The following is a 12,244-nucleotide window of genomic DNA, read 5'->3' on the forward strand; positions in this document are numbered from 1 at the left end:
AATCTATATCCTCTCTCCTAGCGCCAAGAGAAAGTTTCACCTGTATTAACTATCAAAATTCTTCAGTACTTTGCAAACCTCAGTCAACTTTTTCTTAACTTTCTCTGGTCCAGACAGAACAGTCTCACCTTCTTTAATGTCTCCATGTTGTTGAAATGTCAGCCCTAGAAGTCCATGATTCTATAATTCTCTTCAGCAACCTCTATAAAACCTTAATATTCATCCAAAGGTATGGTGCCGAAACATTCCAGATGGGGCTCTAACTCATGTTTTACAAAATCCAGCATAATTGCCTTCTTCTGTAGTTATCTACAAAGATTTTTAATACTTTTCTGCATTGTCCTGTGACCTTCAAAGTTTGTGTTCATACAAGCAGGCCCCTCTGTGTCTGCACCCCTTTTATCATTATACAGTTCCGTTTATCATGCCAGTTCTCATTCTTCCTACCAAACAGTACTTTTCGTATTCTCTGCATTAGATTATATTTGCAATGTGCCTATCAACTTCAACAATCTGCTGATGTTTTCTTAAATCTTTGGCTGCGGTGAATTAGGAGCAGTGTCATACGAACAAAGAAAATAGGAGCAGGAATATGCCATTCAGCCCTTGAGCCTGCTCCATCACTCAATAGATCATGGCTAATCATTCTTCTAGGTACCTGTTCCTGCTTTCTCCCCATACCCTTGATCTTCTTAGCCCCAAGAACAATATTTAACTCCTTGAAAACATTCAATGAATGGATACAACGCATTATCCTCCGACACTTCTGCCATTTACAATCCGACCCCACCACCCAAGACATTTTTCCATCCCCACCCCTGTCTGCTTTCCGGAGAGACCACTCTCTCCGTGACTCCCTTGTTCGCTCCACACTGCCCTCCAACCCCACCACACCCGGCACCTTCCCCTGCAACCGCAGGAAATGCTACACTTGTCCCCACACCTCCTCCCTCACCCCCATCCCAGGCCCCAAGATGACATTCCACATTAAGCAGAGGTTCACCTGCACATCTGCCAATGTGGTATACTGCATCCACTGTACCCGGTGCGGCTTTCTCTACATTGGGGAAACCAAGCGGAGGCTTGGGGACCGCTTTGCAGAACACCTCCGCTCAGTTCGCAACAAACAACTGCACCTCCCAGTCGCAAACCATTTCCACTCCCCCTCCCATTCTCTTGATGACATGTCCATCATGGGCCTCCTGCACTGCCACCATGATGCCACCCGAAGGTTGCAGGAACAGCAACTCATATTCCGCCTGGGAACCCTGCAGCCATATGGTATCAATGTGGACTTCACCAGTTTCAAAATCTCCCCTTCCCCCACTGCATCCCTCAACCAGCCCAGTTCATCCCCTCCCCCCACTGCACCACACAACCAGCCCAGCTCTTCCCCCCAACCCACTGCATCCCAAAACCAGTCCAACCTGTCTCTGCCTCCCTAACCGGTTCTTCCTCTCACCCATCCCTTCCTCCCACCCCAAGCCGCACCCCCAGCTACCTACTAACCTCATCCCACCTCCTTGACCTGTCCGTCTTCCCTGGACTGACCTATCCCCTCCCTACCTCCCCACCCACACCTTCTCCACCTATCTTCTTTACTCTCCATCTTCGGTCCGCCTCCCCCTCTCTCCCTATTTATTCCAGTTCCCTCCCCCCATCCCCCTCTCTGATGAAGGGTCTAGGCCCGAAACGTCAGCTTTTGTGCTCCTGAGATGCTGCTTGGCCTGCTGTGTTCATCCAGCCTCACATTTTATTATCTTGGAATCTCCAGCATCTGCAGTTCCCATTATCTCTGATAATGTTTTGGTCTCAACTGCTTTCTGTACCAGAGAATTCCATGGACTTACTACTCTCCAGATGAAGAAATTTCTTCTCATCTCAGTCCTAAATAGCCAATTCATTTCCTTAGGCTGTGACCCCTGGTTCTGGACTCTCATGTCATTTGGAACTTCCTTCCTGCATTTACTCTGTCTAGTTCTGTTCGAATTTTATAGGGTTCTATGATCTCTCTCCTCATTCTTCTAAACTTTAATGAATATAGTCCTAACCTTTCCAGTCCGTCTTCACACAGCAGTCCTGCCATTGCAGCAATCAATATTGTCATCTTTGAGGCAGAGTTTGTGGGCTGAAGTTTCATGCCACGACATAAGCTGAAGGTTCACATCTGACAGTTAAATACAGTGGGAGGAATTTCAGCATTGTTGGAGTATGAGCTGTTAAACTGAGATCCAATCTGCTTTCTCAGATGGATCTAAAACAGCCCAAGGTTCTATTTTGAGGAAGAGCAGAGAGGCAATTCCTACAGGCCAATAATTATTACTTAATCAAAGTTACAAAAGCATTCTATCCTGTCATTACCATGTTGTTATTTGTAAAAGCCTGCTGATCACAAACCTTCTGCTGTGTTTTCTACATTATTTTTGAAATGTAATCATTGTTGAACATCATTAGCTTTAAAGTGCTTTGGGATATTTTGTGTTCATAAAAGTTGTTGTGTAAATACATATTTTTCTTTTCACTATCTTTCTGATTGATTTTCGTAATTCCAAGTTTTATGTCAAAGAACACCACAGCACAGGTACGGGCCTTTCGGCACACCAAGACTGCTCTGGCACATAATGCCTTTCTAAACAAAAAACCTTTTGCCTCCAAGCTGTCTTTATTTCTGTATTCCCTGCCAATATATGCATCTGATATTTACCTCTTAAATGTTCCTATTGTATCTGCCTCCTCCACGACCTCTGGCAGTGCATTCCAGGCACTTACTACCCTCTGTAAATAAAAAAAAGGCCTCTTGCATCTCCTTTAGACTTACCCACTTTTACCTTAAACCCAAGTCCCCTCGTAATTGACATTTCTACTCTGGGAAAAGCAGTCCGACTATCCATTCTATCTGCGCCTGTCATAGTTTTATAAACTTCTATCAGATCGCCCCTCATCCTTTGACATTCAAGTAAAAACAACCATGCAGTTGCACCTCCCAGTCGCGAACCATTTTAACTCCCCCTCACATTCCTTAGACGACATGTCCAACCTGGGCCTCCAGCAGTGCAATAATGATGCCACCCGTAGGTTGCAGGAGCAATAACTCATATTCCGCTTGGGAACCCTGCAGCCCAACGGTATCAATGTGGATTTCACAAGCTTCAAAATCTCCCCTCCACTCACTGCATCCCCAAACCAGCCCAGCTCGTCCCCGCCTCCCTAACCTGTTCTTCTTCTCACCTATTCCCTGCTCCCACCTCAAGCCACACCTCCATTTCCTACCGACTAACCTCATCCCGCCCCCTTGACCTATCCGTCCTCCCAAGACTGACCTATCCCCTCCCAATCTCCCCACCTACACTTTCCCCTCCACCTATCTTCTCCTCTATCCATCTTCGGTCCGCCTCCCCCTCTCTTCCTGTTTATTCAGAATCCTCTCCCCGTCCCCCCTTTCTGATCAAGGGTCTAGGCCCGACTCCCTATTTATTCAGAATCCTCTCCCCATCCCCCTTTTCTGATGAAGGGTCTAGGCCCAAAACGTCAGCTTTTGTGCTCCTAAGATGCTGCTTGGCCTGCTGTGTTCACCCAGCTCTACACTATCTAAGATAACCCCGGTTTGAATATTGACCCCAGGAACCATTGCTGTATGACTCTCCACAACTGTGACAAAATATTAACCATTCCTCTCTGCATTCCACCAACATCTAATTTCATATCCATGCCGTCTTTTAATCCAATGTGCTCCAATTTTTCAAACAAATCTATAATCTGATATTCTATGAAGCATCGTTTTCTGATATGAACTAATATTGTGATTGTTGGGAGGCTGCTCCATTTTTTGCTGTACATCCGACCAATCCTAAGCCTATTTTCATCCACAGTCCATAGTCACCATGAATGGTTATATTTTTGGAAAGAGCAGGTATCCTCAGAGCTATAGTTCCTAAAGCTTGTGTCATATTTGGGTCTGTTGATAGAGTAATACATGCAGAAGGAGTCTTTCAGCCTTCAAGTGTGTATCGCCAAAAGCTAAACTCGTCCCACTTTCCAGTGCCAGGACCATAGTGTTGAATGTTATGACATTCCAAGTGCTCATCCAAGTACTTTTTAAAGGTGTGAGTTTACCTGCATCAAATACCTTCCCAGGCAGTCCGTTCCAGACTGCAACCAACCTTTGGGTGAAAAGCTTTTTCTTCAAATCCTCCTTATACCTCCTGATTTTCACCTTAAAACTATGTCTTTTTGTTACTGTCCCTTTGACTAATGATAACATCTGCTTTCTTGTCATCCTGTCCACGCCCCTCATAATCTTCTGCAAATTATTCTAATTGATAGAGCTGTTAGTTGTTAATAACTACACCATTGTTGTATCACATAGCTATTACTATAGCAGAAGGCAAAATTGGATGGAACTTTGTCTGTTTTCAGATGAAAATTCATATGTTCTCATGAGGTATAATCTTGGAGTATGCTATCTGCAACAAAGTGATCCAGGGAGCAGGAAGGTTGTCATGTCATGTGCGTGCATGTAAGTGTGTTTTGTTTGGTATCTGATTTTTAAAATATTAATCACTAATGAATTATTTTTATTCTTATTCAACAGATATAAAGATGGCCAGTACAACTGATGGTCTCATTGGGATTCCATTTCCAGACCATAGCAATGAACTCCTCTGTAGTTTGAATGAACAGAGACGAGATGGTCTTCTCTGTGATCTTATCCTGGTAGTAAAGGACCAGGAATACAAGACCCATAGATCAATCCTTGCAGCATTTAGCAAGTATTTCAAGAATCTGTTCACCACAGACATTCTTGAAGAGCAACATAACGTTTATCAGATTGATTTTGTGACACCTGAGGCACTTTCTGCAATATTGGAGTTTGCCTATACTTCAACTCTCACGATTAGCAGCTCAAACGTAAAGGATGTTTTAAGTGCAGCACAGCTGCTGGAGATCCAATGTCTTATCCAAGTATGTGGTGATATCATGGAATCAAGTGGTAGGGTAAGTGTTGACAGGAGAGGTCCAGAAAAACAATGTATCCAAAATCCTCAAGAAGATCTCCTCGTGGAAAATTTCAGAGAATCCCCTCAACGAGATCCTGATGAATTCCCTGAACGTGAGCTTAAAGAATCTCGAGAGAAAGATTGCAATGGATTCCTTGAACAAGGTCAGAAAGAGAATCCCCAGCAAGATCTCAAAGAACCTCCCCAACAAGATCTTGAAGAAGCTTTTCAAGACCGTATCAATGAATCAGAGGAAAATTTCCAAGAAGGTCACTGCTGGAATAGGGAATATAATTTTAAGAGCACTTTGACCAACAAGTTTGCAGAAAAGCAATGCAGAGAGCTGCCTTGTGAGTTCTTAAGCCAATTTACTGTTAATGATCCAGGTGGATGCTTGAGACCTGTACGCGATTTCTCCTTAGAGTCTCTGTTAAAAGAAGGACTATGTCCTCGAGGAGATTTGCTTAATGGAAGAACTTGTGTGTCTCCACTCAGACCAGGATTCTTTCCTCCACGCTGGAATGGAGGGTATAATAGATTCCCCCAGCTTGTGCAACACCAGGATGTGGACCAATTGCCTCTTAACCTAGTAGTGAAGAAGGAAAAGATCAAGGAGGAGGCCAAGGAGGACCTGCCTTCAACCACAAGTCTTTGTGACTTTTTTAAAGGTATTATGCTAGAAAATGGCCATAATAACCTTGGAACATTAAAGGACTTTAATTCCTATCTGAATATATTAGGTCCTTCCTATTTGGCAGCAGTCTATCCAACGTGGCCTTTGGAATATGAGAAAAAGATGAGACCCAAGGCATCTCAGCAGTGCCCTATCTGCAATAAAGTAATCCAGGGAGCAGGGAAGTTGCCACGACATATGCGAACACATACAGGGGAGAAACCATATATGTGCAGTATATGTGAAGTCCGTTTCACCAGGTTAGCAGCAGTTAATTTTTGTAATTTTATATTCCCCTGTGTTGGTAAATGGTTATACAGTAATCTTAGAAAATTAGCACCGTCTCAGCATCCAGCACCATATTTCATCTTCCGTGGGGTTATCATGGTGTTTTATGGAGCTGTACACCAAGGTTAAATGTGATTTAGTTGCAGCTTAATTTTCTTAACAATGTGGTTAATGCTCACATATAACATTCCAGGAATGTAATCTGGCATATTCCTTTAAAGTTAATACAGACAAACTTATTGCTGATATGCAGTTCAAGTTTTCCCTTCATGCAATCTGCATCACTGCCTTGACTACCTCACCAAGCAGCTTCCTTGAGATCTGGCAATACTCCTCATCTGTAGATTGGAAAAAGGTAAAGTTGTTCATTTTGGAAAGAAGAACAGTATTATTTAAAGGGAGAAAAACTGCAGAAAGCTGCCACGCAAAGGGACTTGACGGTACTTGTACATGAAACATAGGCACAGCAATAATCGGAAAGGCTAATGGAATTTTGGCCCTTAGTTCAAAGAGGTTGAAGTGTAAAAGTGGGTAAGTCTTGTTGCAGTTGTACTGCAAAGGTACTGGTGAGACCATGTCTGGAATACTGTGAGCAGTTTTGGCCCCCTTATTTAGGAAAGACATCATTTCACAGCAGGCAGTTTGGGGATAGTTAACTAGAATGATTCCCCCATACCGAGGGAATTTCCTACAAGCAAAGACAGAACAGGTTGGGACTCTGCTCACTGGAGTTTACAAGAATGAGCAATGATCTCATTGAAATGTACAGGATTTTTATGGAGTTACAGACTAAATGCTGAGGGTATAGAACCAGAGGGTGTAGTCTCTGAGTAAAAGGATACCAATTTAAAACTGAGATAAGGAAGAATTTCTTCCCTCAGAAGGTTGAGAGGCTTAGGAACTCCTTGCCACAGAGTGCTGTGGGGGCAGAGTCCTTGTGTATATTTAAGGCTGAGATAGATTTTTGATCAAAAATCAAGTTGCTGGAAAAGCTCAGCAAGCCTGGCAGCATCTGTGAAGGAAAAACCAGTTAACGTTACGGGTCCAGTGACCCTTCCTCAGAACTCACTGGACGTGAAACATTAACTCTGTTTTTTCCTTCACAGACGCTGCCAGACCTGCTGACTTTTCCAGCGACTTTGATTTTGTTCCTGACTTCAGCATCTGCAGTTCTTTCAGTGTTTATATAGATTTTGGATCAGTTGTGGAATCAAGGAAATCATGGAAAGGGCAGGAAAGTGGATGTGAGGAATTTTGGATCAGTCATCATTCTACTGAATGGTGGAGCAGGCTTGACTAGTTTGCCTGACTGATTCTTGGCACAAATTTTGGATTTGAACAGGTTTTCCCTGTATCTGTTGAAGTTGAGAAGATTAAGAGGTGATCTTGAAACACTTTAGATCTTGAAGTGACTTCATAGGTTAATACTGAAACAATGTTTTCCCTTGAGAGAGACGAGAACTCAAGAACACAGTTTAAAAATAAGGGGACATCCAACTTATGATGGGGATGAGGAAAATCTTTTCCCCTGAAGGTCGTGAGCCTGTGGAATTCTGACCCTCAGAGATAAAGTCATTCCTTTTTTTTATGGTAGAGATAGTTAGTTAAAAACCGAGTTAAGGAATCACAGGGTATCAGAGGTCATCAAGACAGTGGAGTTCAGACCACAATTAGATCAGCCATCATTTAATTGAATGGTGGTGAAGGCTTGAGGGACCAAATGGCTGAACAGAGTTGCTGGTTTATGCGTTTGTATGTGTTATTACCATAATGAGGAGTGTTGTTTTCTTCACATTCAAACTGTTCATTTGTTAATGGGAGTTTGAAGGATTTTAATTTGTTTCAGCCAGTATTATATGTTTCCTAACAAATATGTATTTCTGTGTATCTTTATAAATAACACTAAACAAAAAAAATGTTCTGAAGAAGGGTCACTAGACCAGAAATGTAAACTCTGTTTTCACTCCACACATGCTGCCAAACCGCTGAGTTATTCCAGAAATTTCTGGTTTTGTTTCTGGATGAAGATTATCTCATTTTTCACTTGGAAACCCTGGAGCCTTCTGGACTTAATATTGAATTCAATAATTCTACAGCCTGAGCACCTTCTCTCATGTCCTTACCCCAACCTGTACACACCAGACCTTGTCATTTACATTTTCTGCTGCCTAAACAATCCTGTTACCAGCCAATAATGATCTCCATTAACAGATATTCATTCTTTCAGGCTGACATTTACCTATTTCTTTGTCTGCCCAACTGTTTCCCTTTCTCTCTGGGTTCCATCTCCATTTTGTTCACTCCTTCCCTCACCCTTCTCTAACTATTTTCTTAGCTATAATCAGTTCTGAAGAAGGGTCATTGGACCCAAGACTCGGTTTTCTGTCCAAAATGCTGAGTTTTTTCAGCAATTTTTGTTTTTGTTTAGAAGTAACACATTTTCAAAATTCAGTTCTGTAAAATTAAATTATTTCATATAATTGTTTATGAACATTTGCCTGGGAATACACTAGGACATCCCTAAGATGTTTTTGCAAATTATGTGTCACATAATTTTGATTTATTAAAATCAAACCTCAAAAGTTTGGCCATGTGCTCCTTGCATTTAAAATCTGCATGGTTAACAAATTTTGCTTTATTGCATCCAAGATCTAAGGTATAATTCATTATTCAAATGATACAACAAAAGATCTGTTGTATCATTTGAAGTTGAGCTGAATTTAGAAAATATATATTTTTTTAAATTGTCATTTGTTACTGCTGAGAGATGCTTTAGTTTACATTAAATAATTTACTTTTATTATCCATTTTGAATTATTATCATTCACTGTTTGCGGGTGGGTGACACACATGACTCTACTCTGGTTAAAAGGTTTGAGGAAATTTAAATAGATGCCATTGTGTGTTACTACACAACAAAATGCTCAGTTAAATACATTGGAGCAATTATGTGGAAGTGCTGGAGAAAGCCTGTTGCATTGACTTGCAGAACTGTTCTTTTATCAGGATAAGCTAAACGGCTGACATATTTCTGCTTTAAATCAAAAGTCTCAAGGTTTGCATCTTCAGCCTAATGCACGCCATCAATATTATAAACAACCACGGAATAATTAACATATATAACTAAAAAGCTAACTTTTAGATTTTATTAAAACACAATAAAAACACAACAGCAACAAAAAGTGTTATTTTTGAAGCAACCTCCTTCAGTGGGGAGTTTATGCAGCAAGGTTTGAATGAGTAATTGATCAGTTAGTTTTTCTTTGGAATACTGTGTTGGGAATTAATTATGACAAACAGAACGTGGCCTAGCCTATCCACAAGTTCAATCTTTTCCTAGTGAAAATAACACTTAGAACCAAATTAATACCCATGCTTCTGTATCTGAGTGTTTATCATTATACTACCAGATCACATGATGACACATTCTACCTATCAGCCATGTTCAAATGACACATTTTGATCCACAATATAACTGGGATCAAACAATCTAATATTAAAATATCAGACAAATCTTGCCAATTTCTGGTTGCTAAAAGCTGCAGGGATTTCATTGTTTATGAACGTACAAACAAGGAGTACAACAATGAGCCCCTCAGGCCTGCTGTGCCATTTAATAAGGTCATGGCTAATCTGATTGTAACTTCAAATCTATATTCTCGCCTAACTATGATTACCTTTTCACCCCCTTGCTAGCGTGAATTTATCTATCTCACCTTAACAATATTCAAAGACTCGGGTGAAATCTTATTGGGATCTGAGTGATGCAGAGAGCTGTGTGGCAGAATCGGGTGATCAGCTCATCTCAGGAGCAACTTTTATACCATTGTTTCATTTTTAATTTAAACTTATCACTATAAGCCATCTATTATGCTTTTCACAAGCAGCCGAGTAAGATTCCCTCTGTACTGCGATGAGATACCTGTTAACTGGAATTAATGCTTGTTTAAACACCTTGTTAACAGTACAACTCACCTTATTAACATTCAGCTTCAATTCTGCACTGCTGATTCTGGGGGAGGAACGAGTCCCACGTTGACACCGTGCCATCTACAAGAACTTCCAGGATTCTGTCCCAGAGCACCAGTTTTCTCCTGTCTGTTGTTTCCAGGGCTAATGTCAGGAACTGTGCAGAGCAGCTCTGGATTGACCGCCCTTGTCTGGGTGCACAAGGTGTTTTTAAAGGTGGCATAGGTGCAAGGGTTGCTGGTGAATTCTGCCATTTCTGCCAAGTGGCGAATGATTCTGAGAATAGTGCATGTTAAGAGGGTAGTAGTTGGACAGCACAGATGCAATAGGGACTTGAGATGTAATTAAAGAGGCAAGTTTGATAAATCGAGCGAGAGAACTCGCTGGGCCTTGTGGTATCGCACCCTCTAAAAACTCCACCTAAGTTGGACTCAACCAAAAAATGTAGGGAACAGAAAGAACTACTTCCACTGAATTTTCAGAAAGAGATTTCAAAAGACTCAGCCCTTTGTGAGAAAAAATTATTTGAAATGGGTAACGCCTGATTTTTAAACAGTGACGCCTTGTTCTAGATTCTCCTAAAAGCGGAAACATCCTCTCCATATCTACCCACACAAGACCTTACATGTTTCAGCCAAGTCACCTCTTACTCTTCTGAACTGCTTGGATACAAGTGTAGCCTGTTGGAATTTTTCTTAAAAGACATCTGACCATTCCAGGTAATAGTCTGACGAACCTTGTCTGAACTGCCTCCAACCCACTTGTATTCTTGCTGAAATAAGGTGACCAATATCATATGCTGTACTCCAGATATTGTTTCAGAGTGCACTGTACATCTGAAGCATAATCTCTCTACTTTTGTATTCAAATCACCTCTCAATAAATGAAAACATTCTATTAGCTTTGCTAAATACTGCTGTACCTCCACATTTGCCTTGCACGATTCCTGCACCTGGACATGCAAATCCCTCATGCAGCGCTCAGCAGTCTCTCACAGAATAGGTATAATGCTTCTTTTTATTCTTTCTGCCAAAATGGACAATTTCACAATTTCCCTTTTTGTACTCAATTTGTCAGATCTTTGCCCTCTCACTCAATCTAACTTTATCTTTTTGTATTTAATTTTTATCTTTTATCTCAGATGAAGGGTCTAGGCCCGAAACGTCAGCTTTTGTGCTCCTGAGATGCTGCTTGGCCTGCTGTGTTCATCCAGCCACACATTTTATTATCTTTTTGTAACTTGCTTATCTCTTCTTCACAATATATTTTTCTACCTTTGCATCATCAGCAACTTTTGCAACCAAATCTTCATCCCTTCATTGAAATCATTTATTTAAATTGTGAGCAGTTGAATTCCCATCACTGACCTTGTGGCACACTACTTGTTATATCCTGCCAACGTGACAAAGATTGTAGAAACTGCCGATGCTGGAGAATCTGAGATAACAAGGTGTAGAGCTGGATGAATGCAGCAGGCCAAGCAGCATCAGAGGAGCAGGAAAGCTTGCTGCATTTCCTCTATGGCAAATATATTCTCTCTTAGGTAGGGAGCTCGGAATTGAACACAATACTCCAGTACACAGTATTGTCCAGGGCCTGTGTAACTGCAGTGAGACATAAGAATATAAGCAGGGTCTCGACCCGGAACATCAGCTTTCCTGCTCCTCTAATGCTGCTTGGCCTGCTGTGTTCATCTAGCTCTACAACATGACAAAATCCTATTTTTGCCAACATTCTACCTCCTATAGCAAGAAAATCTTCTACCTATGCTATGCTATCCCCTACATCATGAACTTCTATTTTCTGCAAAGTTTTTGATGTGGCACTTTGTTAAAAACCTTTTGGAAATCTAAAAATAGTTACATCCATCAGGTCCCCTTCATCCAGACCACATTTTACTTCCTCAAATAACCCCAATAAAGAATAGTTTTCTTTCACAAAACTATGTTGACTCTGCCTGATTACCTTGAACTTATCGAACAACCCTGCTATAACTTCTTTAATAATAACTTCTTCTGTTCTCTTTGCAACAGATATTAATTACAGTACAAGAAGCTGGCACATAGTTTCTTACTTTCTGTCTTTTTTAAGTAAAAATACTTTAATTCACAGACTTTCAATCTAACAGGGCCATCCCCAAATCTTGGAAGTTTTGGAATATTGAAGCCAATCCATCAACTGTCTCACTGACCATAACTTAAGTCCCAAGGACGAAGACCCAAGCATTTGCCAGTCTGCAGTTCCAAAAGTTTACTCAATATCACTTCTCAGGTGCTTGTAATTTTCCTGAGTTCCTTCCTGCTTTCTGTTTCCTGAT

The 12,244-nt window shown here is 41.2% G+C and overlaps 1 protein-coding gene across 4 annotated transcripts in view; it reads left to right on the top strand.

The window, feature by feature from the left end:
* LOC125457916 (zinc finger and BTB domain-containing protein 7C) overlaps positions 1-12,244 on the top strand; it is a 211,387-nt gene that overhangs the window by 190,244 nt on the left and 8,899 nt on the right. For all 4 annotated transcript variants that reach the window (XM_059649803.1, XM_059649806.1, XM_059649805.1 and 1 more), the window contains one exon: positions 4,592-5,930. In XM_059649803.1, the coding sequence (XP_059505786.1) occupies positions 4,600-5,930 (1,331 nt within the window). In that variant the 5' untranslated portion in view covers positions 4,592-4,599. The remainder of the gene's footprint in view (positions 1-4,591; positions 5,931-12,244) is intronic.

Source organism: Stegostoma tigrinum, chromosome 1 (genome assembly GCF_030684315.1).
Source record: "Stegostoma tigrinum isolate sSteTig4 chromosome 1, sSteTig4.hap1, whole genome shotgun sequence".
NCBI classification, from domain to species: domain Eukaryota; kingdom Metazoa; phylum Chordata; class Chondrichthyes; order Orectolobiformes; family Stegostomatidae; genus Stegostoma; species Stegostoma tigrinum.